The 25542-nt window shown below is 40.5% G+C and overlaps 1 protein-coding gene across 2 annotated transcripts in view; it reads left to right on the top strand.

Moving 5' to 3' along the window:
• The window catches only part of pcdh1a (protocadherin 1a), a 116622-nt gene that overhangs the window by 6452 nt on the left and 84628 nt on the right, over positions 1 to 25542 (top strand). For both annotated transcript variants that reach the window (XM_037748769.1, XM_037748770.1), the window contains exons 2-3: positions 6396 to 7210; positions 8181 to 10367. In XM_037748769.1, coding sequence (XP_037604697.1) covers positions 6416 to 7210; positions 8181 to 10367 — 2982 coding nt within the window. In that variant the 5' untranslated portion in view covers positions 6396 to 6415. The remainder of the gene's footprint in view (positions 1 to 6395; positions 7211 to 8180; positions 10368 to 25542) is intronic.

The following is a 25542-nucleotide window of genomic DNA, read 5'->3' as shown; positions in this document are numbered from 1 at the left end:
GACTAATTGACATATACTGTGTATATATATATTTACATCTTTTGTCTTTTTTATAACGGCAATACCTGGCCGTAAATATATTTCCAGTCATGCAGTCATATGTCAAACACTTCTGCATTTCACTGAAAGTTCAACAGAAGTGTCAACAGACTCCCGGGTGACACAGTGGGCCGGAGTGAGAATCACTTTCCCTGCTCTCTTCGAGCCACTCTTATCTATAGAGGTCATTGGCAGGCGAAGGGGTATGCTTGGGTGAGTTTCTCCTGCAGCTTGTGAGTCTTCAGGGCGATGACCACGCTGAGAATGAGTCATGAAACATGGACTCTCCAGTCCGGTGTTGTACCTACACTTGGCACCCCTGATGGTCTTAATAAGCTGGGTTTTGCCCAGGAAGTGTTTGCGGCAGGCCTACTCTGTGACGTTCCTAGGGGTCTAAAACTCCATTGCTGAGCAATTTTGCTTACATTTTTTGTTGCAAAGTTAAACATCTTCACAGGAGTTGTAGCAAATAGCAGACACATCAGGCAGTTTGAGACGGTCTTTGAAGGTCCACCTCCATACTGTGGTACAGGCTGCCTTCAGTTTTTCCTCCATGTTGGAACCATCTGGACCATCGCATGATCACAGCGTGAGGCAATGGGCTGAATGCTGCTTCACTGGTAGAGTTAAAGTTCTCTCCTCGGTAAGACAGCGGATGCTTTGATTGTATTTGGGAAGCTATTTCTTCAGAATGTTTGTTGCTCCTCTGTAGGTGTCTGAGTGTTTGTTGGTTTGTCTATTTGTGCAGGATGCTTTTTGCAGTACGAGCCCTTAAGGACGTACAGAGCCCTAAAAGCTCTGCGTTAAGGAAGTACAGTGTGTACTGCACTCATGCATCATGTAGTACAGTAAGGGTCACCCAAGCATTAGCCAGTTGTCCTGTGGTGTAGCTACCACAAAGTAGCTACGGTTTTCTAGTTATAATGGATAGTCAGTACACAGATGAAGAACATTTCTGCAGTGATTTTGTCAGTTAAAAGTCACTGTGGGTGTTGACGGGGTGAGTTTTAACAGACAAAAGGATTTCACTTCCTCAGCCTAGCACATCCTGGAGACTTCAATGTTGCGATGCCTGATCCAGTTCTAGCAAAGAACGTATATTGCTAAGATGTGAAAGTCAATTGTTCGTTCCATTGCAACGTCAGCGCCCAGCAGCAGAGCTACGCCTCCGCCATGTTGGACTGAAAGCGACTACCAGACGCCAGTAAAAAGTCGGCCTAAAAAGTGACATACAAAATTATTTATATTCTATTGTCATATATTTAATGTCTCTTCCCAAATTACCTGTGTTGAACAATACAAATATTATAAATATGCATACTATTATAACTATTTACTTACTATTTACACAGATTTTGAGAGAAATCTCGAACTTTTCCATGTTAAAAACATCAAAAATCGATGTCCAATAAACCACAGACCATGGATATATAAGAAGTTGTGCCCTGTGATTTGCACCGTGTGTTAGTAAATAGCCTACAACTACATTAAATGCTGTTATTGTCATGCTACTAGCACTACTAGCTACTGGCCGAAAGCTGGTTGTTTGGGAACAGAGACGTTAATACATCCACCACGGTGCAGGCTTACAGTATACAGCCCATGAATGTATTGGAAGATGATAAAAATAATGAATTACACCCAATAAATCCATTATTACAGCCGCATACAGCTAGTAGGAAGATGGCAGAACCAGATATGTCATATGAACATGCAGGGTGGTGCAGACCTGTGGGTCTGATGCACGTTTATTATGCTGAGGAAAATTACTCTGGATATTCTATTAGTGAATTTTACAACTTTTAGGACATAATGATTTAAATGAGGGCTATTTAAATGTTCATACTGGGATGTTGATTTACCTCAAAGAAATTATCCTCTGATTTACAGACGTCTCTTTATACACTCGTGGACTCATTGCTGTTTTCAGTCCAAAATGGCGGCAGCACTACCGCAGCGCCATTTAGCGTCTGTTGTTAAAAAAGCCGAGGAGTTTCATCTCTTTGCTTCTGTACTACTTGGTTCTAGTATCTGCCCCCACACTGTCATTCTTATTGTAGAATCCAGTCCTTAGTGGTTAGAGTGGTCGACCAGGACTGCAATATGACAGATTTGAAACGCACTGGAAGAACTAAATTCTCGTTCCTCCCTTTTGATTTTATGCTGAGTTATGTACCGCGATCTGCCTGAATCAGCTTGTAGTCTTGTGGGTCTACCACACCATCTGGGGTGGCAGATGATAACCACGTTTTTCAGAGGAAAAAGCGCTGAGACGCAGGAAATGTCACGCCTAGTTGTGTTCAGCAGTTCTAATTCATCCATTTTGCCGCTCAGGTAGTGAACAATGGTGAGACGTGCAGTAGTCCAGTTGTGAAAAAAAAAAAAAAATCTCAGCACCTCCTGTTCCCCTTTGCCACCACCTCATAGTGCTTTGAGTTCAGGGAAAAAAGAAAAAAGAAAAAAAGATGCCGTCAAGCTTTTGATGAAATATTTCTGAGATAGCTGAGAAACAGAAGCCCAAAGGCACAGTGTCAATAATATTCAACCGATAAGACATTCTCACTAAGTGATGGCAAAACGCGTATTTCACAAACAACATAAATTTTAATGTCAATGCAAACAAAGGAAAAAGGAACACCAATTGGCTGTGGCTGCCAGGCACGGTGCCATCTGGAAGACAGGCGTGAGGCCAACTGGAAGACATTAAGTCATGAGTGTCATCAACCATAACAATCATGTCACTATCAAAGCACGCCTATTCATTCTAGAAGTGGCTGTAATAGCAGGGGGGACAGCCAAACAAAACGTTATGACATTAATTATGGTTTTCATTTTGAAATGGTCACTTTGTTAAAAAAAAGATTTTGTTAACTTAAATTCAACAGTTTTTATTAAAAAAAAAAAAAAGGGGACAAAGAAAAGAAAGTGTCAAGAAGGATAAAGCATATATCATGTGAACGTAACATTCTGGACCTGTGTGTGTCATTCACATTATTCAAATGACAATGTGAACAAATCAGTTGTCTTTATGTAACATACCCTTTTACAAGCTCTTGTGTTTAAGTGAGGTCAGCAATAGGAGTCATTTACAATTAGATTTAGAATGACCTTTACTTTATATTAGGATGTTTTTCGATGTCAGTAAGAAAATGTATTTCGGAATGTGTCCGCTGATTATGTTTTTACTCCTGCCTGCCTATTTTTTCCCCGTGTACACATGGACACACAGAATGCGCACTCACCGTTCACGCCACATTGACTCGAGGCTCCCTCTGCAAATGTAAAAAGGGACACGTCGATAACCGAGCAATTAGTGCATCAATAACCTGCACTTCCAATTTTAATGTATTCAAAAGGAATTGGATTTCTCATTGGATTTCTGTATATTTGTGTTCTGCTGTCTCGGTTAATACACATTTGTTTTGCTCCTCTGTGGAACATTGTTTCATGCAGAATGTAGTGATTTGAGCTCAGAGTAACACCATCCGACCATGTTCATCTTTCTCACAACCGCACAAACTAAGGCTGCACTGATCTCACTTATTTTCCCCCCGAGGGTCCCTCAGGGTACTGGCCGATATTAGATCCAGTACCTGTACTCTTTTTTTTTTCTAGTTAAATTCTTCTGTGTGCAAGGTAACATAATGCTGTTAGGGCGATTTGTCGAATAATCTCTCATTTTGGTCTTAGTTTTTTTTAGTTTTATTGGTATTTAGTAGTATTGTTGATGGATTCGGGTCCAAATCTTGACATTTTAGTGCAAAGTATTTGAATCAGGGCTGTTAATCGATTAAAATATTCAGTAGCGATTAATCTCATGATTGTCCATAGTTAATCGTGATTAATTGCTTATTAAACATACATTTTTAACTGTTCAAAATGTATCTTAAAGGGAGATTTGTCAAGTATTTAAAACTCCTATCAACATGGGAGTGGACAAATATGCTTGCTTTATGCAAATGTATGTATATGTATTATTGGAAATCAATTAACACAAAACAATGACACATTTTGTCCAGAAACCCTCACAGGTACTGCATTTAGCATACATAAATATTCTCAAATCATAACATGGCAAACTCAAGCCCAACAGCCAACAACAGCTGTCAGTGTGCTGACTTGACAATGACTTGCCCCAAACTGCATGGGATTATCATAAAGTGGGCATGTCTGTAAAGGGGAGACTCGTGGGTACCCATATAATCCATTTTCATTCACATATCTTGGGGTCAGAGGTCAAGGGACCCCTTTGAAAATGGTCATGACAGTTTTCCTCGCCAAAATTTAGCGTAAGTTTGGAGTGTTATTTATCCTTGTTCGCGACAAGTTAGTATTACACGGTTGGTACCAATGGATTCCTCAGGTTTTTTAGTTTCATATGATGCCAGTATCTTCACTCTAGCTTTAACACTGATGCAACAAACTAAAAATCGCAAGTTGTGTTAATACATTAAAGAAATTAGTGGCGATAAAACAAATTTGCGTTAACGCGTTAACCCTTGACAGCCCCAATTTGAATTCTACATATTTTTTTGAATTCCCAGAGTAGAGGCACTTCAGCTCTGGGGTTTAGTTACTCTTCAACTGAAAGTGGGGATGTTGTAGACACTCACAGATGCACCACTCACACACAAAACTGGTAAAATGTTGCCACCAATAACTTTCCAGAGCTCTGGACCTTGATACTTAACCGAAACATCTGCTCTCATTTCTATTACCAATAGAACTCTACACACACTCACACACAGAGGAAATAATTATAGTCTAAAATCATTGTAGCATTAAAAAAAAAGCCAGAATTCTTTAGCTAGAGGGAATACAGATCAAAGAAGACACTAAAATAATGGGTCGTAATTACAGAGTTGAAAGGTTCAAAATCAAACATAATGATTACAGTGTTTGAGCTAGCCAGTAGCAATGGAGCGTAGATGGGAATTTCTGCATTGTGCATTGTTTCAAGCTGCGTGTGATAATAACGGCCAAATTGCATAATCGGCGTGAGAAGAAATGCCCTGATTACCTCCATGAACCTCAGTATGCGAGCGCTTGTTGTTAGAGTAATGAAATAGATCAGTCCGACTTTGCCAACGGACACTATCTTGGCAAGTTTCGTAAGGATTTATGTCTGAGGGTATGTTTTATACCAAAGGTTACTTGTTTTCAGCTACATTGCTTCACCGCTCAATGTCGAGCAGTGTAATACCAAAATAATGAGTCTCTTAGGCAATCTGATTTTGTATTACACTTTTATTTGATTACGCAGCTGAAACAATGCAATCCACACCGGCCCTCCAGTTTGTTTTGTGTGTAAGCTCACAAGATACAATTTCTTGTTCCTACAATAATTTCTACATGCAATTTGTAGAGCCAAAGACGTTCATTGAAGATATTGAAGCTCTGGGACAGAAAAGAACGAGGCCGGGAAATAGTTATGATTGCACTTTTTAAAAAATGCGTCTTTTCTCTGTGTTCTTATTGTTGTCTCATTATTATAGTTTGCTTCTGGCCTGCTGTAGATTTCGGTACTATTTATTGACAAAAATAATTCATTTTACAGAGTTACAATAGAACAATACACTGAAGACAGTTTGTTTTTATTCCTGCTGACTACATGAATCACTCGGGTCTGACTTGTTGGTGTGAGTTCTGTGTTTTCACTTTATAATAAGAGTTGAGCAATTGGGGGGGCGACCTTTAGCTCACCCGATAGATCGTGCGCCCCATGTAGGCCGAGTCCTTTGCAGCGGCCCGGGTTTGAAGGCCTGTCCTGTCATTCTCCAGCTGCACTAATAAAGGCAATAAAAGCTCTAAAACACAAAAAGAGTTAAGCAATTGTTGCCTATGGAGCTTGGTACAACTAGCAGGCATTTTATAGCTTAACCTGCACACATCATTTCCAAAAAGGACATTTTAAAGAGTATATGTATTGATTTCCAAAGGGTCAAACAATCAAGGATTAAGGAGCATAATACAAATGTACCCTATTTTCCAACTTACCCTTAGCACAGAACATATTCTCCAAACCCGAGAGCCCAAAACAAAATAAACAAAATTAATAAGATAAATTATGTAAATAATAACTAAAATAAAAATATATAAAATATACATATACACATACATACATAAATATACATAAAGAAAATTTAATCTAAAAAAAGGAAAAAAAGGGGGGGGACAGAAGGTTTATACAAATAACAAGGGTAATCAATCATAATGATGGAATAATGACATATTAAACACTAAGGCCTACAAGGAAATGTACCTCGACATCTCAGTCTACCCTAGTCCGTAGACACCACTGTCCTTGAGCCGGAGCAAACAACATTTTGACACAAATACTCTTTGTCATTTTGCAGGCAGATCTTCTGATGACCTAATGGAACTGAATTTACGAGTAGCACTCTTCTGGGTCCTGGTGCTGCACTGTGGCTCTGCTGACGGCAGTATCCTGTACCGGGTCCAGGAGGAGCAGCCTCCCAACACTCTCATCGGGAGCCTGGCAGCGGACCAGGGCCTTCCAGACTCGGGTCATCTCTACAAGCTGGAGGTGGGTGCCCCTTACCTCCGCGTCGATGGAAAGACGGGAGACATCTTCACCACGGAGATTCCCATAGACAGAGAGACCTTGAGGGACTGTCGATCCCTGGTCAAGGGTAAGCCCTGCTACCTGGAGTTTGAAGTATCGGTGACAGATCTGATACAAAACCAGAGCCCACGACTCATTGAAGGACGCATCGAGGTACAGGACATCAATGACAACACTCCGCAATTCCCCTCCTCTGTGCTCACCATCTCTGTCCCCGAGAACACGATCATGGGGGCGCTGTTCTCCATACCTCTAGCTACAGACAGGGACTCAGACAGGAATGGGGTGGCGGATTATGCTCTGACTGCAGGGCCAGACGCAGCGACCCTATTTGGTTTGCAGGTGGCTGACGACAGGGGGGGGAAGCTCCCGCAGCTCATTGTCCTGGGCAACCTAGATCGTGAGTTAAAGGATTCCTATGACCTCACCATCAAGGCGGTGGATGGAGGAAACCCACAGCGCTACAGCAGCGCTCTGCTGAGAGTGGTAGTCACTGATGCCAATGACAACTCTCCCAAGTTTGAAAGGTCCACGTATGATGCAGAAGTGTTGGAAAACAGTCCAGTGGGGCACTCCGTGTTGCAGGTAAGATTGTGATGCAAATATATTTGCTTATAAGAACTTATTTCATATCAAATTGCAGTCTGAAATGAATAGTTGAATTGCTACCAAAATTGTTTTGATGTACCGCTCTGACTTTTACATTCAGCAACTAAGAAACACAGACTCAGAAAAAACATCAGCCAATTTATCATGATGTTTTTGAAAAATGAGTCTGTGCGTCATGTTTGTGCAGGGCTTATTCCTCAGATACAGTCTTAATGTGAAAATCCGAATCAAAGATAGATATTTTTATGCTGCCATTGTGCTTTTATAAAACATTTATAAATAGCCTTACAACTCTTAATGTTCAAAATTCAACCTGGAATGCAGAACTCATGGGAACCAAGGCCACACTTAGTCCTCGCCAACTCACATATCTTCATCATATTTAAAAATGTGTTATTTGTAAGTGGTTTCACTATCGCTCTAATGTGCATTTTCAAGTAATACAAGAACTATTAGAGCATTATAACATTATGTTTTTTACAGTTAATCAAGCTGCTTATTGCTTTTGTTTTTCTATTATATTTGCAGAAATAGAATTAGAAATACACACAATGTCAGAGTGTAGGAGTGAGATTCTCTGTGTAGGATTTTCTCTGCATACCGCTGTGAAATTGTACCGACTGTCATGAAAGAAGCCCTAATATCTTACCATATGTTTCATTTGAACCTTTTCTCTAGCCCTTTTTCTGGAGTAAAAAAGGGGTGAAGAGAAAAAAAATATATCCATTGACATAATCAAAAGCAGAGAGGCAGGGCAATAATGAAATATGCCTAAATAAAGCTTTTCACATGCTGCGCTTTTGAAATGTTCAGATGATTCATATATTCATTCATTCACTGACCAATGATTAGTAGAGAAAATCCTCCACTGGCTTCCTTTTTAATTCTAACCCCAAATTGTTGCGCATAAATCATCCCTTTAACCACAGAATTCCTTTTATTGTAGGTCAAAGCAAATGACTCTGACATGGGCCCTAATGGAGAAATTGAGTACACCCTTCACCAAGCAGTAGACCCAGTGCCAAAACTCTTACGAATTGATCGGTCCACTGGCGTTATCTACGTCAAAGGATCCCTGGACAGGGAGGACATCAGCAGCTTGTCCTTCTATGTGGTGGCAAGGGATAAGGGTCCTCAACCTAAAAGCTCCAAGACGTTCGTAACTATAGAGGTGACTGACCAGAACGACAACGCTCCAGCTGTGGAGATCCGTGGAATTGGCCTCGTGACGCACAGTGAAGGAGTGGCAAACATTTCAGAGGACATGCCAGTTGGAACGGCCGTCGCTTTGGTGCAAGTGTCCGACAGGGATGAGGGAGAGAACGCCGTGGTCACCTGCGTGGTCGCGGGAGATGTGCCCTTCCAGCTCCGCCCTGCCAGCGACTCATCCAGCGACAACAAGAGGAAGTATTTTCTACAGACCACCACCCCCCTCGACTACGAAAGGATTAGGGATTACCGAGTAGAGATTGTGGCTGTGGATTCAGGAAATCCAGCACTCTCTAGTACAAATTCTCTGAAGGTGCAGGTGACGGATGTGAATGACAACTCTCCGATATTCTCCCCAACCTTGTTTGAGGTCGACTTTGCCGAAGAAAACCAACCAGGGGAGAAGGTTTTGGATGTTATAGCTTCTGACGCCGACAGCGGCACTAACGCGGAACTCCTCTATAATATCGTGGCCGACTCATCCATCAAAGGTCTGTTTGAGATTGACCCAAATACGGGCGAGGTGAGAGCCCGAAGCCCACTTGACCGCGAGCATAAAGAACGCTACGAGTTCCGGGTCACCGCAGCAGATAAAGGGTCACCTGTTCATAAAGGAACAGCAACTGTTGCAATTAAAGTCCTTGACCGCAATGACAATGACCCCAAGTTCATGCTTAGCGGGTATAGCTTTTCAGTTTTGGAAAACATGCCTCCTCTCAGTCCAGTCGGCATGGTGACGGTCCTGGATGTGGACAAAGGAGAGAACGCTCATGTCCAGCTGTCTGTGGAGCCTGACGGAGGAAAGTTTGTTGTACAAAATGGAACGGGCACCATTCTTTCAAGCATCTCATTTGACAGGGAGAAAGAAAGCAGCTACACTTTCCGTCTAAAAGCAGTGGATAGAGGAGAGCCACCTCGGTCTTCATATGTGGGCGTTACCATCAACGTGCTGGATGAAAATGACAATGACCCTGTGGTCACCAAGCCCTCCAATTCCTCTTTCAAGCGTTTGTCTCCTCTAGCTTCCCCAGATAGCCATGTTGAGGTAGTGGAAGCTGAAGACCTGGATAGTGGGCCTAATGCAGAGATGCTCTTCAGTATCGCTGGCGGAAACCCTTACCAGTTATTTCGCATCTCCCCCTCCACTGGGGAGATCACTCTAGCAAAAGAGATGACCCGAAAACACGGCGGACTACATCGCCTAGTAGTGCGAGTGAGTGACAGGGGGAAGCCTGCACGTCATGCCACTGCCCTGGTGCACATCTATGTCAATGAAACCATTTCAAATGTCAGCTTAGTGGAGGCACTAGTAGGACACAGTCTTTACACTCCACTGGACAGAGACATTGCTGGTGATCCTGACGACGGTTTCGCTGCACAGCGCAGTAACATTTTGTTTGGAAGCCTTGCCGGTGTGGCAGGTGTTGTCATGTTGATCTTGGTGGTGGTATTTATTCGACACCGCATCCAGAGAGAAACTAAGAGCGGGTATCAGGCCGGCAAGAAGGAAACAAAGGACTTATATGCGCCAAAACAGGCGCCGAAGAATGCCAAAGGCAAACGGGGAAGGAAAGGAAAACCCCAAAAGTCCCCAAAACCACTCGGGGAAGATGAGGAAGTGAGCCTTCAAAAGAGCCTCAAGTTCAACCTCGATGGAGTCAACGATAGCCCCAGGATACACCTGCCCTTGACATATTCACCAGGAAGCCCTGATATAGGCAGGCACTACCGCTCCAACTCCCCCTTACCCTCCATCCAGCTGCAGGCCCAATCCCCTTCAGCCTCACAGAAGCATCAAGCTGTCCAGGACCTTCCTGCCGCCAACACCTTTGTAGGAACAGGAGGAGATGACAACTCTACCGGCTCAGACCAGTACTCAGATTACAGCTACAAGACCAGCCAGATGAAGTACAGCAACAAACAGGTAAAGACATGCCTTTCATACTACTACTGTCTTGATGGTCTGTAAGAGGAGTGGATGGTTGGTGTGTGGCATTGTTTTAGGGTAAGAGGGATAATTCAGTTCTGTGTGCCACAGTTTTAAAACATCTGATAGAATGAAATTGAATAATTTGAATGGCTTTCGTTATCATAAAAAAAAAATGGTCGCAGATTTATTACCATCACCTCTTTCTTATTCATAATTTCATTCTAAAAGACAAAATGTATACTCCCATTTGAAAAGCATATAACTTGTTTAAAATGAATAGACATCGTAATTCCCCTAAATTCTTGTTGTCATTAAAAAGTTTCTTTGGTACATGGACAGCATTAATATGCTTTGGGAATAATGTAATTATGATGGTTACAAGGGTTTTTCAGTACTATTTCTCTTAATATTAAGTGCAGTGACATGCTGTCTTGCTATTTTATTGCTCCATGTAACTTCTCTGGAGGGTGAAATTTGATACACAAAGAAAGTTGCTGCTAAAGTTAACTCGTGTTCAAACATTGCACTTCCAGCAAACTAAGACGACCCTTCATATTTAGTTTTTTCATGAGGTTGGCAGTGGAGTTGAGCAGGGGACGTCCATTTCTCAGTGACTTACTTGTGCTCTTCTGCTTGACCTTTAGTGCTCTGATCTCTATGGGTCACTTGCTCTTATCTCCCTGCTCCTTATGCTCTTATCTCCTCTTATCTGTACAACATTTGGCAAGGCTCAAATCGCCATGGAAACAGAAATATTAATAGACTCTGAGGGGATTACGAAAGGAAAAAATTGCAGAGTCTAGGGATAGAAAGCTATTGTGTCTCTAGGTTTCTGTGTCATCTGCAAGTGTGCGTATGTGCGTCTTGGACTAGACAAGTGTAGGCGTGTATTTGTGTGTGTGTGTGTGTGTGTGTGTGTGTGTGTGTGTGTGTGTGTGTGTGTGTGTGTGTGTGTGTGTGTGTGTTCAGGGGGGATAAGGCAGACTACAATTGTCCTTAAATAATACAACATTCTGATCCCATCAGTTTATTGACATAGCTGTACATGGACTATTGAAACGCATCTCCCTTATTTCATTACTGTACTGAACTTTCATTCATCTAGGAGCAGTGTTAATTTTGGCAGCTATTATAGATTTAGTTTTAGTCTTTGTCTTAAAATGAAAATGCTTATTAGTTTTAGTCACATTTTAGTCATTTTTATCCTTAACAGTTTTAGCCTAGTTTTAGTCGAAGACAACTCAAAACGTTTTAGTCCAGTTTCATCATCAAAATGTTGTTTTTATCTAATCTTAGTCCTATTTAGTCATCAGATTATATTGAGCATTTCTGTCATTTCAGTTAAACTTATTTCACATAAAATTGTATCTTATCATTATCTGATGAAAAACACAGATCGAATGATTAAGGATGCAGCTTTGTAGTTAGTTCGAGTCCTCTTGACTGCGCTCATTAATGATACATTAATATGCGTTACCCGAACCATACCCCCGCAAACCGCCAACTTTATGCATTATAGTAGCACAATTGTCAGGGTTGAGGTGTGAGAAGGTGGAAGGTGACAAAAATAAAGAGAGATTTTGGTAAAGTTTTTATGTTTTTAAACTACATTTTAGTCTTATTTTTTTTCGTCAATGATATTGCATGTTTGATATCGTCGCCGTTAGTGTTTAATGACCTCGGTCCCATCTCGTCATCGTCTCATCTTAGTCATGGAAATAAAGGTCGTTAACGAAGATATTTCATCATAGCTGTCGTTAACGAAATTAACGCTGTAGGAGGTAGAAACCGTATCACATAACTTCAAAACAATATAACCGGCTACTACAGGGTTATTCCTTCTCAAACAAACGCAGTGCATCCACGATCAGCAACCTAACATGACTGATGGTTCTGTCCACCTCTGAGTGATAACTGATATATTTGTGAATCACACAATAATGACTCGTTCTAACAATGCAATATTCATGCAACTACTGTGGTATTCAAAAACATTTTTTTGATCGAAAACATTTGACAGTGATGTATACAATTTATTTTTATCCAAGGCGAATTGACATTGGCTTTCAAGACGTTTCCATATGTCAAAACACTGCGCCATACATACAAAACAGTTTGACATTCTCCAAGGCTTTGCAGATAAAGTTTGACACATACAAAAAAAAATTAGCAAAAAATAGAAATGGAAAATATGCAGCTGAGTTCTGAACATGTGTAGGTGACACATTTTCCGCGGAGATATCTTCAGAGCCGGTATCACAGTTAGCTGGTCGGTCGTTTTCAGCAGATGCTGGCTGACAGCTTAGGTGATCACAAGCCTTTGTGGGTGGAGTCAGCTTAGAGAACAGTCACCACTGTCTCCTTGATGGACAACATAAGGGACCAAAATGACTGCAAGCCACGGGGTGTGTCTGGGTATTTGTGTGTAGTGCCAATCTCTGTGTTTGTGTGTAGATTTATTGCTCGGTAAAAGAGTGTTAATTGTAACTGCGGCACAGATGTACGCTCACAGCACTTGACAGTGTTTGTGGTTTCTCAATATGATAACATAAATGCGTATGAGACGTGACTCAAGTGATTGACAGGCTGCGTAAAAACATGGACAGATGTTGAAGCTCATGTGACATACCTCAACAGATGTTGTCTCATGTATGGCATCCCCTCTCACATCAGGAAGAACAGATTGACCAAAATATATAATTAAAGTAACTGCCAAGTGATGTGACAGATGTAGAGTGGCGCCCTTGCTTTAATTAACTGTGCTACACTCGACAATGGCTTTTCATTGGGAACGTGGTCAGGTGTCTGGGTTTGTGCTAAACTTCTTGATGTTATGTCTGAAAGTTACAGCCTGCGTGTTGACAGATTATGAGCACACAGAATAAAATTAGCATTTTTAATTAATTTTCTTTTTTACAATTAGTGAGTTTAGCTCTGTAACTATCTGCAGCAATCTGAGTCAATGTGTGTGTGTGTGGCTCTTGTACATGTCTTTGTGAGCACTAGGTTGAGTTTAAGACATTGACAGTGAGTACACGTTCAAACATGAGGATATTTTACCCAATCCCAACTTTATTTTTTGTAGGACTTGTTTTTAAGGTTTGAAGGTTTTTAAGGTTTCAGTAAGAATTAGATTGGGTTGCATTCAGGGCGTGTCCATCTTCACTTTTGCTAGTTAAATGGTGCAAATTAAGGGGCAAAGGAGTTGAATAAAAGCCAGGTGCGCCTGCACACGTTATTATTTAAATGGCAGATTTGGCAGTTTGGAGAAGCTAGGAGTTTTTTGCAGTGAAAATGTATTTTTTGAAAGGCTAAACACCAACAAATATAGATTGAAGCGGACTATTTCATTAGATAAAAACATGTTGTGAATTGTGGAAATGATTACATACAGTATATCTACTTTTGCACAAACAGAGGGATGAGGAGGCGTCAACATGATGCGATAAAAACAGCACTCGTGGACTCATCATGACACATTTTGTTAGGAGAAACGTGTGGGAGTGTGTGTGAGAAAGGATTTTGTGTTTTCCTCAACATAAATCAAAACATCTCCACCATAAATCGGTGCATAAAAATTCACCAGAATGCGGGAAATGAAGTGTTCAACGCTCAAAATTTTCATTGTGGACACACATATGTAGGCACATCTTACTCTCTGAATAATACTGCCTTTAAATAGCAGGACAATACTGCGCTATTGACTGCGCTAGACCAAGTTTTTGTTGGTCAATGGCACAATTGCTTTCTGCTGCCTCAAGATAGCAAAGCGCCAACAATGCGTCTGACCACAGGTCATTTTAAGACCAACACGTCCATGTACGTTTCCTTCTTACACAACGTTGGCGTGAAAATGAGAACTGCGTCGGTCTGAAACTAGCAATAACAGTTGCCCTGCACAGTTTAAGATTAGGTACTAGTAGGGAATGCATCCACACAGTCCACATAGAGGACCCTCTTTGACAAATATATTTGCAAATGTATGCATGTGCAAAAGTGGTAGATTTGGTAGGTATTGGTGGGTTAGTGATCTATACAGATATCATTCCACTGCCCTAATATTTATTTACATGTACTATATGTGGCCCTGTTTGCTGCATCTTCTTAACTCTAGATACTATATATTGCACCCATTAATCGAGTTTGATTATTATAACATAAATAATATATTCATCAGAGGATATTTTCATTTTATAGAAACATCTACGCCTACAAATGCTAGCCTTGAGAACAGCCTGGCTGAATAGCAGAATATTTAAATACTGTTTACTCAAGAATGGCTTGTTAAGGGTGCCAAAACCCAAACAGATGTTTCAGATGCCCTAATTTGATCACAGCATTTTCTAAGTATGTGCCAGCTATATGTGCAAAGCAATATTTGTTTTGTTTCCTACACTAGGAGCTAGCTGCTATCAATTCAGAAACATTTTGATCTTCTCCCAAGACTCTGTAGAGAATTTTTCAGCCCTCTAATTGCTTTAGATTAACCCACTTTTGCACAGAATTCCTGAAATGCCGTTTCCGGGGTATAGTATATTACAACAGAGACACTGCCTCTAAACACAGTTGGGAAAAAAAAAAATACCCAAGTTCTCAGAGCAAATTCTAAATAACTCCTTTTTTTCTAAAATGCTCATTCCGGAAAAAATAAATAAAGAAACCAGTAAATACCAGGAATAGAAGCAGACATCCGAGACCCTTAACCACAACTGTAACCAACGGTTTTCATGTGCTGTATGTGTCTAGATCCAATGACATTCAGAACCATGGACAGTGCTTTTTGCTTCCAAGTGTAAAGTAAAGTGTCTGTTCAGTTGGAGTACCATTGCATCATGAAAGGAGGGAAAGACGGCAGGTGAGGTTGATATAGACAGACTCCTGTCGTAAGTGGTCCTTAGACAACAGTCTTTAGAATTACACCAAACACTAATCAAATGTTTGAAATATTAAATCTAAAATGTACTGATTTAAGTGGTGAAAGCAGACCAGCACTTAGAAAAATCAAAAAAAGACCTGAGCAGTTTTCTCAGCTATGTCTGATAAGAAAAACATTTTCTTTTTTGGCAGGAAAAAAGCCTTCACAAGTGCCAATGCACCAACAAACAAACCCAAAATGTTTCGACACTAGATGTAAACAAACAGGATGAGCTCTCTGCATGAACGCTGTAGCCTCTCTGTGCTGAACAGAGGTCCGTACAATTACTTTCATACTGCTTGCACCTGTTTGGGTAATATTCTAATTAAAGTGGGGTCATTGGGGATTTTCCTCTGGGTCTTGGCAAGTTAAACCACTCTCAGGTGTATGTGACAATTTAGTCATTGAGCCTGGGTAGGCATTTACATACAGGGAAATATGGATATTTCATAGGAATAATTATCAATATGGGAATAAATCCATGATGCACAGCATGGCATGTGCAGTGTCGACAATTATGGTAGACATTGCAGATAAAAACTGAATTATGTTTGAAATCTAACAATATCATATTACAGCTGAAGTAGGCAGGTTGGAGCATGTATGATTAAAACATATATATTTTCATAAAACTGCCACTATATTCTGACAGCAGTGCATGAGACAATTAATCTGAAAAAAAAAAAATCATGTGCCTCTGTGTCCTTCGGTGTCCTCCGTTGCTCCTAATGGCATCTGCAAGATTTCACAGACTGGAGGGAAAACAACCAATCAGAGCCGAGCTGGAGCCACACTGTTTCTGAGCAGCTGTCCGATCAAACGGTCAAACTAGGCAGCGCTGATCAAATATGAATCAATATTCTGTCGTAATGCCTATTTCTGGCATAAAATGAAGCATCTTGTAGTTTACTGTTTAGCTGTAGAATGAGAAAGTTTGTGACCCGGCAGCCGTGTTGAGATCAGTTGAGGGAATACAAAGCACCGCCCACCAGCCGGAGCAAACTTTCTCATTTTATAGCTAAGCAGTACACTACAAGAAGTTTCTGAAAACATTTTACGTGAGGAATAGGCATTACAGTAACAGAATATTGATTCATATATGATCAGCGCTGCCTAGTTTGACCGTTTGATTGGACTTTGCGAGTGATTATAAGCTGCTTCCGTTGAATGAACAGCCAATAGGAACGCCCTCTCTCCGAAATGACCTGTGATTGGCTAAAATCTCCCGTCACAGGCTAGATTTTTAAAGCATTTTTAAAGAATTTTTGCTCAATGATGCCAAAAATATTCTGCCTACTGAAGCTTTAACATTATATTTGCACACAAACATGCACACTCCTTTACTAATCCAATGTTGCTCTTGTAGAAGTTTGAGAATTGTTTTAGAAAAGTATATTTGAACCTGTGAGGGATTTGTTCAATTAAATTCATATGAAATTCAATCAAATTTGCAATCCTTATCATCATGGGGGTTGAAAGTCTCACAAGTTATCACAACGCTGCTGCTGCTGCTGCTGCTGCTGCACAGTGGTATCTAGAAATGACACGGTGAGCCTTACATTTCTAAAACAAGAAAGCTGAAGGTTTGTGCGCCTTAACAAAATCTTTGTAGATTTTTCGTTCCCCTCCTTTCGTCACCTTTGGATGTGTGATATTGCATGATGGTTGCTGGAGAAACCAGTGACTCACATTAGCCAATAGAGCCGATAATTAGCCCTTTTGGGTCCAAGAGCTGGCACCTTTTTTCACACTTCATTTAATGAGAATGCTGCATTTGAACAAAACATTATGTGAGTGGTATGGAACACCGAGAATGCTGTGTTAACCAGCAATCACGACTGCCTGAAAAGCTGTAAATGAATCCCTTTTATATACATTCACACCATTAAAAAGCTTTATCAAAAATGGATGGGTGTTGTCCCCCTGTGGGCTACTCGTTCATCTCCATGTCTCTCCGCGGTTACCTAAAGCCAAGTGGAATCTGAGAGCAGGAAAGGGGTAGAGTGAGTCACTGTGAGTCTTAATTAACCTGCTTCTTTGTTAAGCAGGGCCCACGCTTTGTGAACTTTAGGCATCCCTTTGAGCTGGGATTAGCCCAATTTAGCCCAATGCTGCTGTTTAAACTCAGCAGAGGTGTATTACAGACGAGGCCGGAGGCAAAATTTGCAATTGTTCTTCAAGACTGTGACACATTATTCTCTCTTACCTGTACCTGAACTCCAGACCAGTGAAACCTAGAAATCGAAAAATATGTCATCTGCATTTCGGTGAATAGTTGGGAAAGCAAGGAGTGTGGCTGACTTATTTTCCCCGTGTTTTCCTATCTGGGTTTCCAATCTGCCTTCCAGTATTTTTCAAACAGGCATGACACACAGATATATGCACAGACACCCACACACACACACGGCTCTTTGTGCACCACATATTTGCCCTGGCTGATTACCCAGAAAAGGAAGGCTAGAAGGAAAAGTGAGGTAAAAAGCATTGCGGATGCTGGAATAATTCACCCTGCCTCTACTGCATGTTTTGCTTACTGTTTTATAGCATAAAGGTGTGATTCAGTACACTGTGTTGTACGCTGCATTGTATCAAAAGTACTGTTTAGTCACCCGTACTGCTGCCATTTCACATCTTAACACTATTTCCAAATGTTTGCCCATACTGTAGTATGTTTGTTGGGTTACCAAACCTACTTTCCATGGTTGTTGCTTTCATTATGGGCTATTGTCTATTAAGGTTTTTCAGCAGCATTTACACTAGGACCGCCATAGCCCACGCCATTTAACGTTGTGGTTCCAAAATTTGAATTATTCCGTCAGTGTGTATGATATATTTCCCTCCTACCCTGACTTTTTCCTAAATACCTATTCCGCACATGCCTGTATTGTCATATTGATTGAAAAAATTTAGAAAACCAAATAGGTGGGATTTTGGTGTGTTTTTTCTTCATGACAAAAGCCACTTTAGGAGTAGCACCGACTAACGTCAGTCCTCTCCTCCGAATCTCCTCCGGCAGCCAAATTGATTTGAAGCATTTGCATACTGGCCATATATGCATTGAGACAATAGATGGGACATAGAACCTAATTTGCATGCCAATTTAACTTATAATCACACTAAGGTATGTAGGCCCACGGTATTCATCATGTATGTGTAGAATATCAAAAAGGAAAGTTAAAATAATCACACCTTTTGTCTAAATATAAAAGTTATGCCGTGTGTGACGCTATACACATATATAATTAGGGCTTTACCAAATACTTCAAAGCTTCATTCATAACGTTGACATTCAGATTATTATTATTAATAATAACTTTCAGAAAAATTGCATGCAATAGTCCACCTTTTCTTCAAAATGTATTGAAAAAGATGGATTATTTCCAAAATTCACAGCATGTTTTTATCTAACGAAATAGTCTGCTTTAATCCATATTTGTTGGTATTTAGCCTTTCAAAAACATTTTGTTCCAGTACTTTTGCTTCACCATGGACTTGTACTGTAGTATACATATATAAATAGTAGTATACCAGTTTTAAACTGTTAGATAAGCTGTGTATAGTATGTGGGGGCTGCGTATCAACTGATGGAGACTGAGGAGGAGTTAATGGCCCATCAGTGCGAACAAAAGAATACAGACTCTCTTTTGGGCGTGGGATTTGGAGAAAATAGTGCCCCTAAAAAGCCTGGCGGTCCTAGTGTTAAAAATACATGTATTTCAATTTATTTGAAAAATCTGCAATTTACAGTATGTAATTTTATAATGAAGTAAGTAGGGCTGCAACTAACAATTATTTTCATTATAAATTAGATTAATATGCTGATTATTTTCTAGATTAATCAATTAATCGTTTGGTCTATAAAATGTCAGAAAATAGTGAAAAATGTCCATCTCAGTTTCTCAAAGTCCAAGGCGATGTCTTTTAATGTCTTGCTTTGTCCAAAGATATTCAGTTTAATATGAAATAAAACAGAGAACAGCAGGAAATCTCCATATTTGAGACGCTGAAAACAGCATTTTCTGCCACTTTTGCATCAAAATTGTTGGCGATTATTTTTCTGTCGATTTTCTAATCGATTAGTCAACTAATTGTTGCACCTCTAGAAGTAAGTATATATGCTAAGTTGCATGAGCACAGTAACAGCACCATCATTTCTTTTCAAACATGAACCAAAAGGCTTTTTGGAAGCAAATGATTATTTTGGGGCTTTGACGAGGGGAAGTTTCTGACATGGAAACAAACACCGAGAGGCTGTTTTAAGAGCAGACGCCAGTAATGAATGTATGGTACTTTGATCCATACTTGATGGAGCCAAGGCATTGCTGGATCAAACATAGTCATAAAGATGACAGGAGCAGATCCTCAGGAGGAAGCTTTCATCGGTTTGAGTACATTTTAATTGGGAATCTCGTACCATTGGAGAAAACACATAACGCAAGGGCACAAAATAAAAAGTGGACTTGTATATCACGGTGCTTCATACATTCATACTTTTTTTTCAGCCAGATCATACTGTTACCATTCAGGTAACTGACATATAAAGTTGGACTCAAATGTAGACATGTACAGCAGAGTGGTTGAAGGGCAATTTACTAGCCTAAGACAGTAGAATTGGCAGATGGGCAGGATATCAACAACTGGAAGTCAGGCATTCAGGTAACAAGAGAAGCGGCTGGAATGAGTGGTAACGTAACCTGGCAGTGAGCAGCCCTCTACAAATACCGGGACTAATTGATGACGAGGAGCAGCTCGGTAGACAGGTGATAGGGTCAGGAGATCTACAGTGCAGGGGAGAACTGTGGGCACGGGAGGACTGACAGAAAAAGGAAAAATCCTGAATACACTGAGACAAGAGAGAGACAGTCTGAAGCTGTGTCTGAATGTGATTCTGGAAGGAAAGGGAGGGTGATGATGCAGGGAGCACCAGGAGTCTCGGTACATGCTGAGCTGAGATTGCAGTCGGCATTCAAAATAAGCAATACAAGAGTTTGTGAATGAAAGAGAATTTTTTTTTATAAAGTTGCCGGTGAAGGACTACAGGTCATATAATAGCGGAGTTAAATACAAAACATAATACGTTTGACTGAACAAGACTTTGGCGCTTAGATTGTCGGTACAACAGTAAGCTGTAAGAGTGTCACCACAAGTTGTCTGTCAGAAAACGGAAAACACTAACTGCCCCCGCATTACACTGTTGAATTACACTGAGCTGCTCCCATCCACACTTTCTTTCCCATTAGAAAATGAAGCCAAAGACTCCAGAGACTTTTCATTATTTTCTGCTGAAGCACCGCCTTTTAAATACTGTGTGCTTCTAATTTCATTTTGTTTAGGATGGCTGAACACGAAGACTGAACTGGCAACTTCCCCTTGGGACAGTAATTAAGTTAAAGCATAATAAAATATTCTTTACACACCCTGAAAGGATGTGGGCTATTCTACACATAGAAATGTTCACACAAACTTGTACTCTAAATTAATGAATTAATTGATTTGAAAAGTTTAATATGAAAACATGAACACTTTATAGGCGACAACTGCTCTGTTTCTTTATTGATGTTGTTCATCATGGCAAGTAACTGCTACTATATGTTGGGCATTATAGACAGACTGCAAGCATTCCTTATTAACACATCTACATCAGACACAGAGTGAATATTCACTTGGAAAAAAGAAATGGCCACATGCAAGCAAAGCTTTTAAAATGATGAATCTCTCCTTTAGTCAGCTATCTCAAGTCCCTCTGAACTTGAAAAGAAAATCTTCTGTAACCATGCAGTACAATTTTGTTCACCAGATTAAACTCCTTTTGTGAATAGATAGCATGTAGAAGAAGGACATTGGTTGACATGCAGCTAGTTAGCTCGATAACTGTTTGAATTTGGTGAGTAACAGTATCAGCAAGAGAAAGAAACCCTGAGTATAGACTAATGTCAAGTTACTTTTTTTCAGTGTTAACCTTCCAGGATAACTTCGATCACAAAATTAATATGTATACCAATTATTCACCTCTTGTTGCCTTGAATTCTTTAAGAAAACATGCAGAAATGGAGAAAAGTTTTGATTAATTGAAGTAAATGGGGGCCACATTTAACTACAGCAAAACTATATAAAAACATCCATTTAAAAACTCTCACAACTCGTGCAGTATAATTAAACTGTATAAAAGAAGTGGACGTAGTCCCCGTGACATCAACCATTTGTTTGTGGACTGCTTTTGAAGCCTCGAGTTCGGCATTTTGGCCGTCACCATCTTGGTTTTTGGCCGTCGCCATCTTGTTTTTTTGCAACCGGTGGAGCTAAGTACAACCGAACACTGAATAAGGCACTTCTAGACAACCAAAAAGGTTATAAAATCAGACTTATTTTTGCAACCATGGGAGTCGCCCCCTGCTGGCCATTAGACAGAATGTAAGTTTAAGGCACTTCCGCATTGGCTTCACTTTTCAGACCCGGAGATTGCCCACTGAGTATAATCCAAGTCTCATTGATCCAGTCGTATGCTCAGTACTTCCCAAACACATGCATTTTTGCTAAAACACTTCCGCATAAACAGTCTCATGCTTGCGCAGGTACGCTCCAAAGTATTTTAAATAGTGTGGTTTTAGTGAAGATACATGCGTTTAGGAAGCACTGAACATACGACTAGATAAATGAGACTTGGATTATACTGCACGAGTTGTGTGAGAGTTTGTAAACGGATGTTTTTATATAGTTTTGCTGTTGTTAAATGCGGCCCCCATTTACTTCAATTCATCAAGACTTATCTCCATTTGCCGTTGAGGCATGCAAGAAAAACAACGTTTTCTTCAAGATTTCAAGGGAACACAGGGTGAGTAATTGATATACAAATAGTCCTTTTGTGGGTGAAGTATTCCTTTAAATTGACACCTGGGCAGACATCCATCAAAGCCGTGTTTAGATAATGTTTGAAGCTTAAGTTACAAAATCAATAATAAGAGAAAGCGTGTCTTGGCTAAATTTTTGAGGCAGTAATCTGTAAATTATACTATGGGTTAGTAGCCCAGATGTCTCTTGAAGCATCCTTCAATCTCCTATTGCTCATCAGCCAAGTTGGTAAGCCACGCTCATTAATTTACAGTAATTTACAACAACATGTATTCACAGGGTTTTGTCCCTGACCTGCCTGTTGGAACTGCTGCAGTTGCAGCAGCCAATCTTGTGCAACTGCATTACAAACAGGCATCTTTTTAGACGTTTAGCTCATTGACAGAAATAGCTAGCCAACAAATCAACGCCAGAACAAACAACAAACAAATGTCATAGATGTATTCATTTTTTGCACACACACCACGACCTCTGGAAATGAAACTGCCCCCTAAAATGAATGAGGAATAAGAGTAAGGGTGTATCTGGATTGTGGAAGGACCGATGTCTAAGCCAATGACCAAATTCAAACTAATAAAATGAATACAGCCACAACAAGCTGATCTGCCTTGAATATTTCTTTAATTTTTACTGCTCTAGTAATTCCACTGCACAAGTCTTGTGGGCTAGAGCCTAAAATCCTTAAACTCCACCCCCTTCATATCTCCTTTGGTGTGTCTGCTCATTGCTATTAAAAACCGCACTAGGCAGGTGGAAATTGAGGCCAAAAATATTCACATAACATCCCCAGACATCCTTTGAAGTATCTTGCCAGGGTGGAGAGGGTGTGTGTTACCTTGAGTTACAGTAGACGGAGACGGATGTCAGCTGTGCGATCTGGCTCTGCACAATATAAACGATGGCACAGCTCAATAATCAAGGCTTATGCGGAAACGCCGGGTGCACAGGCTTCCTGCTATACTCAGCACATTTACAACTTCTTGGCACCCTCCGTGTACCCTTTTGATGGTGTCTTGTTTCATGTTCACTTAAAGACTGGAGGGCCTAAATATCAGGAAACATCCTAATTATTCAGAGGCCGATCAGCTGTCCAAACTTGGGAGTTTCTTTAAGTTCTCGTGACTTGACAAATCAAATCCTATTTGATGCATGCATTGCTCATTAGCATGCAGATTTCTGGTTTTACACCAGCAGACCGATGGGAGTGCCACACTTATCGGTGGGTTCCAGGTAGTTGAGGGGAGAAGATTAAAAATTGACTCGGCTCAAAGTCAGAATCCATGGATCATGATGTGAAGTTGGACACGCTTGGGTTTACATATTCAGCACCTCAAGTGCACATATGGCAGGAGGCTATAAAATGTACAGCACTGGAAAGGATGGTCTGTATATATGCCACATATAGTTACTTATTATTCATTCATTGTTTAATGTAGCTGTTTAATTATACAGTACCTCACTCCATGTAACTAAGAATCTCTTAATCTGTTTAAGTCTCTTGAAGGCACGGAGGCCTTTCAGGAGTGTTTGTGTATGGGAATGCGTGATAGGATTCCCTGACACCAAGTAACATCAGTAGCAGAGTAGTAGATTAGTACTTGTAGTAGTTGTAACAAAATACAGTAAGGATGCTTTCCCGTTTAGTTTGGTTAAAACAAACTCGGATCCATTTGCCCTGCTACTAACGTTCGTTTGGGCTGGTGTGAAAGCTGTCAATCGAACCTTGGTGCAGACCAAACAACTGCACCGAGACCGCCTGAAATGATGGGTCTTGCTTCCAAGCGGACTCTGGTGCTACTAATAAATCCATCTGCTGTGCTGATAATGAAATCTGTTCAGGAAGCGATCTTTTTGATATGTATTTAAAGGTATAGTACGTAACAGACGTCGGTTGCTGTTTGTAAAGACACAGCATTCAAAGTTGGCCCCTCCTCCACGGCTAAAGGAGCGAGCGAGGGAGAGAAAGAGCAGCGATACTCGAGCAAGCTATAGAGTGAATGAAGAGAGGGAGCGGCGTTATTGAGAACAATGCAGTGCATCAGAGAAATAAAACGTTATCGCTGAAGCCCAGAAATGTCCCGAACATAGCAAAATAAGAAGAAAAGAGAAGATCTTGGCAGAGGGCAACCGATACAGACACCGTCACACACTAGTGGGTTAGAAGTGATGATTGAGAGGGATTATTTTTGTATCAGTCCATATCAAAAGTTTTTAAAACTACTGTGCTTGTATCCGACTCTGTGTAGTGTGTCAGTTCATTAACTCTATTAAAAAGTGTGTGACAGCGATCCCACAGTAATACACCTCATGCACGTGTCCGTGCGCTTCCCGACGTTTGCACTATGTGTTCGCACCAGTCATCTGGGAGCTTGCAGAAGTCCTGTCTCTACCATTATTCATCATAACATGCAGCCGATTTGCAGACTAATAACACTAATAATGCATTAGTAAAATAACATAAATCTTTGTAACACATCAGAAGCATTAAAGTGCAGCATAAACTTCCGTCTGTCACCAGAATTTGATTTCCTCATGTGGGTCCTGATGATGCAGGATGACAATTGCCCAAATTTTTCCAATCAAGGAGTTACCTGTCAGCCTGCATAACTTCATGTTTACTCCTCTTGGATCGTTTGTAAAAAGTCAGGTCTTTCTTATTTTTCTCCCGTCTTGTCGTGTCTCTTATTTTATGTTATTAAGAAATTAGAATCAATTTGAACTAAAGTAACTAAAATAACATGAAATAGAAAACCCATTTTACCGTCAGAAGTCAGATGGAGATGAGAAATGATTTGCAATCAGTTGCACTTGCAGACAAAGCAGATAATATTAAGAGATTTCCCGCCACTCTAGGTAACAGAGGAGGTATTGATTCAGAATGCTCCTGATAAAAAAAAGCCTCTAACTAGAGGGATGATCAACATGGTGAGGGAAGAGAGAGACGAAGCAGAGAGGCAAATGACTTCAATTATCAGGCTTGCCCTAATGAGAGAACCATCCTTTGAACTAGGACATAAGGATTGATTCCATTGCACCTCACTCTAGATTGAATGATTAGAATTGGCCCTCTGAGATTGGCTGACCCAGCCTTAGTGTGGCAGGACTGACAGGTGTAGACAACTGTCCAAGACCATGCTCAGGAAGGAGTAGCATACTTTTCAATACATAAAGCATAATTAACGTACAAGCTATCTGGAGTCTTTTCGCTCAGTTTCCTGCAAACAGCTGGACATCTGTAACTTTCCACACGTTCTTCTCTGCAGTGGCAGGATGTGATTTTCTTTCTATTTTTAAACAAAGCATTTCAAGACTTGGGAAATGTGCCAACAAAGTGTGATACCACTTGGCTTATGCTGTTGATTTCACTGCATGAAAATAGTAGCATAGTGTAAAAGTTGTTACTTC

Source organism: Sebastes umbrosus, chromosome 17 (assembly GCF_015220745.1).
Source record: "Sebastes umbrosus isolate fSebUmb1 chromosome 17, fSebUmb1.pri, whole genome shotgun sequence".
NCBI classification, from domain to species: Eukaryota; Metazoa; Chordata; class Actinopteri; order Perciformes; family Sebastidae; genus Sebastes; species Sebastes umbrosus.
Note: the sequence above shows the minus strand (reverse complement) of the source record. Positions and strands in the feature narration are given on the sequence as shown.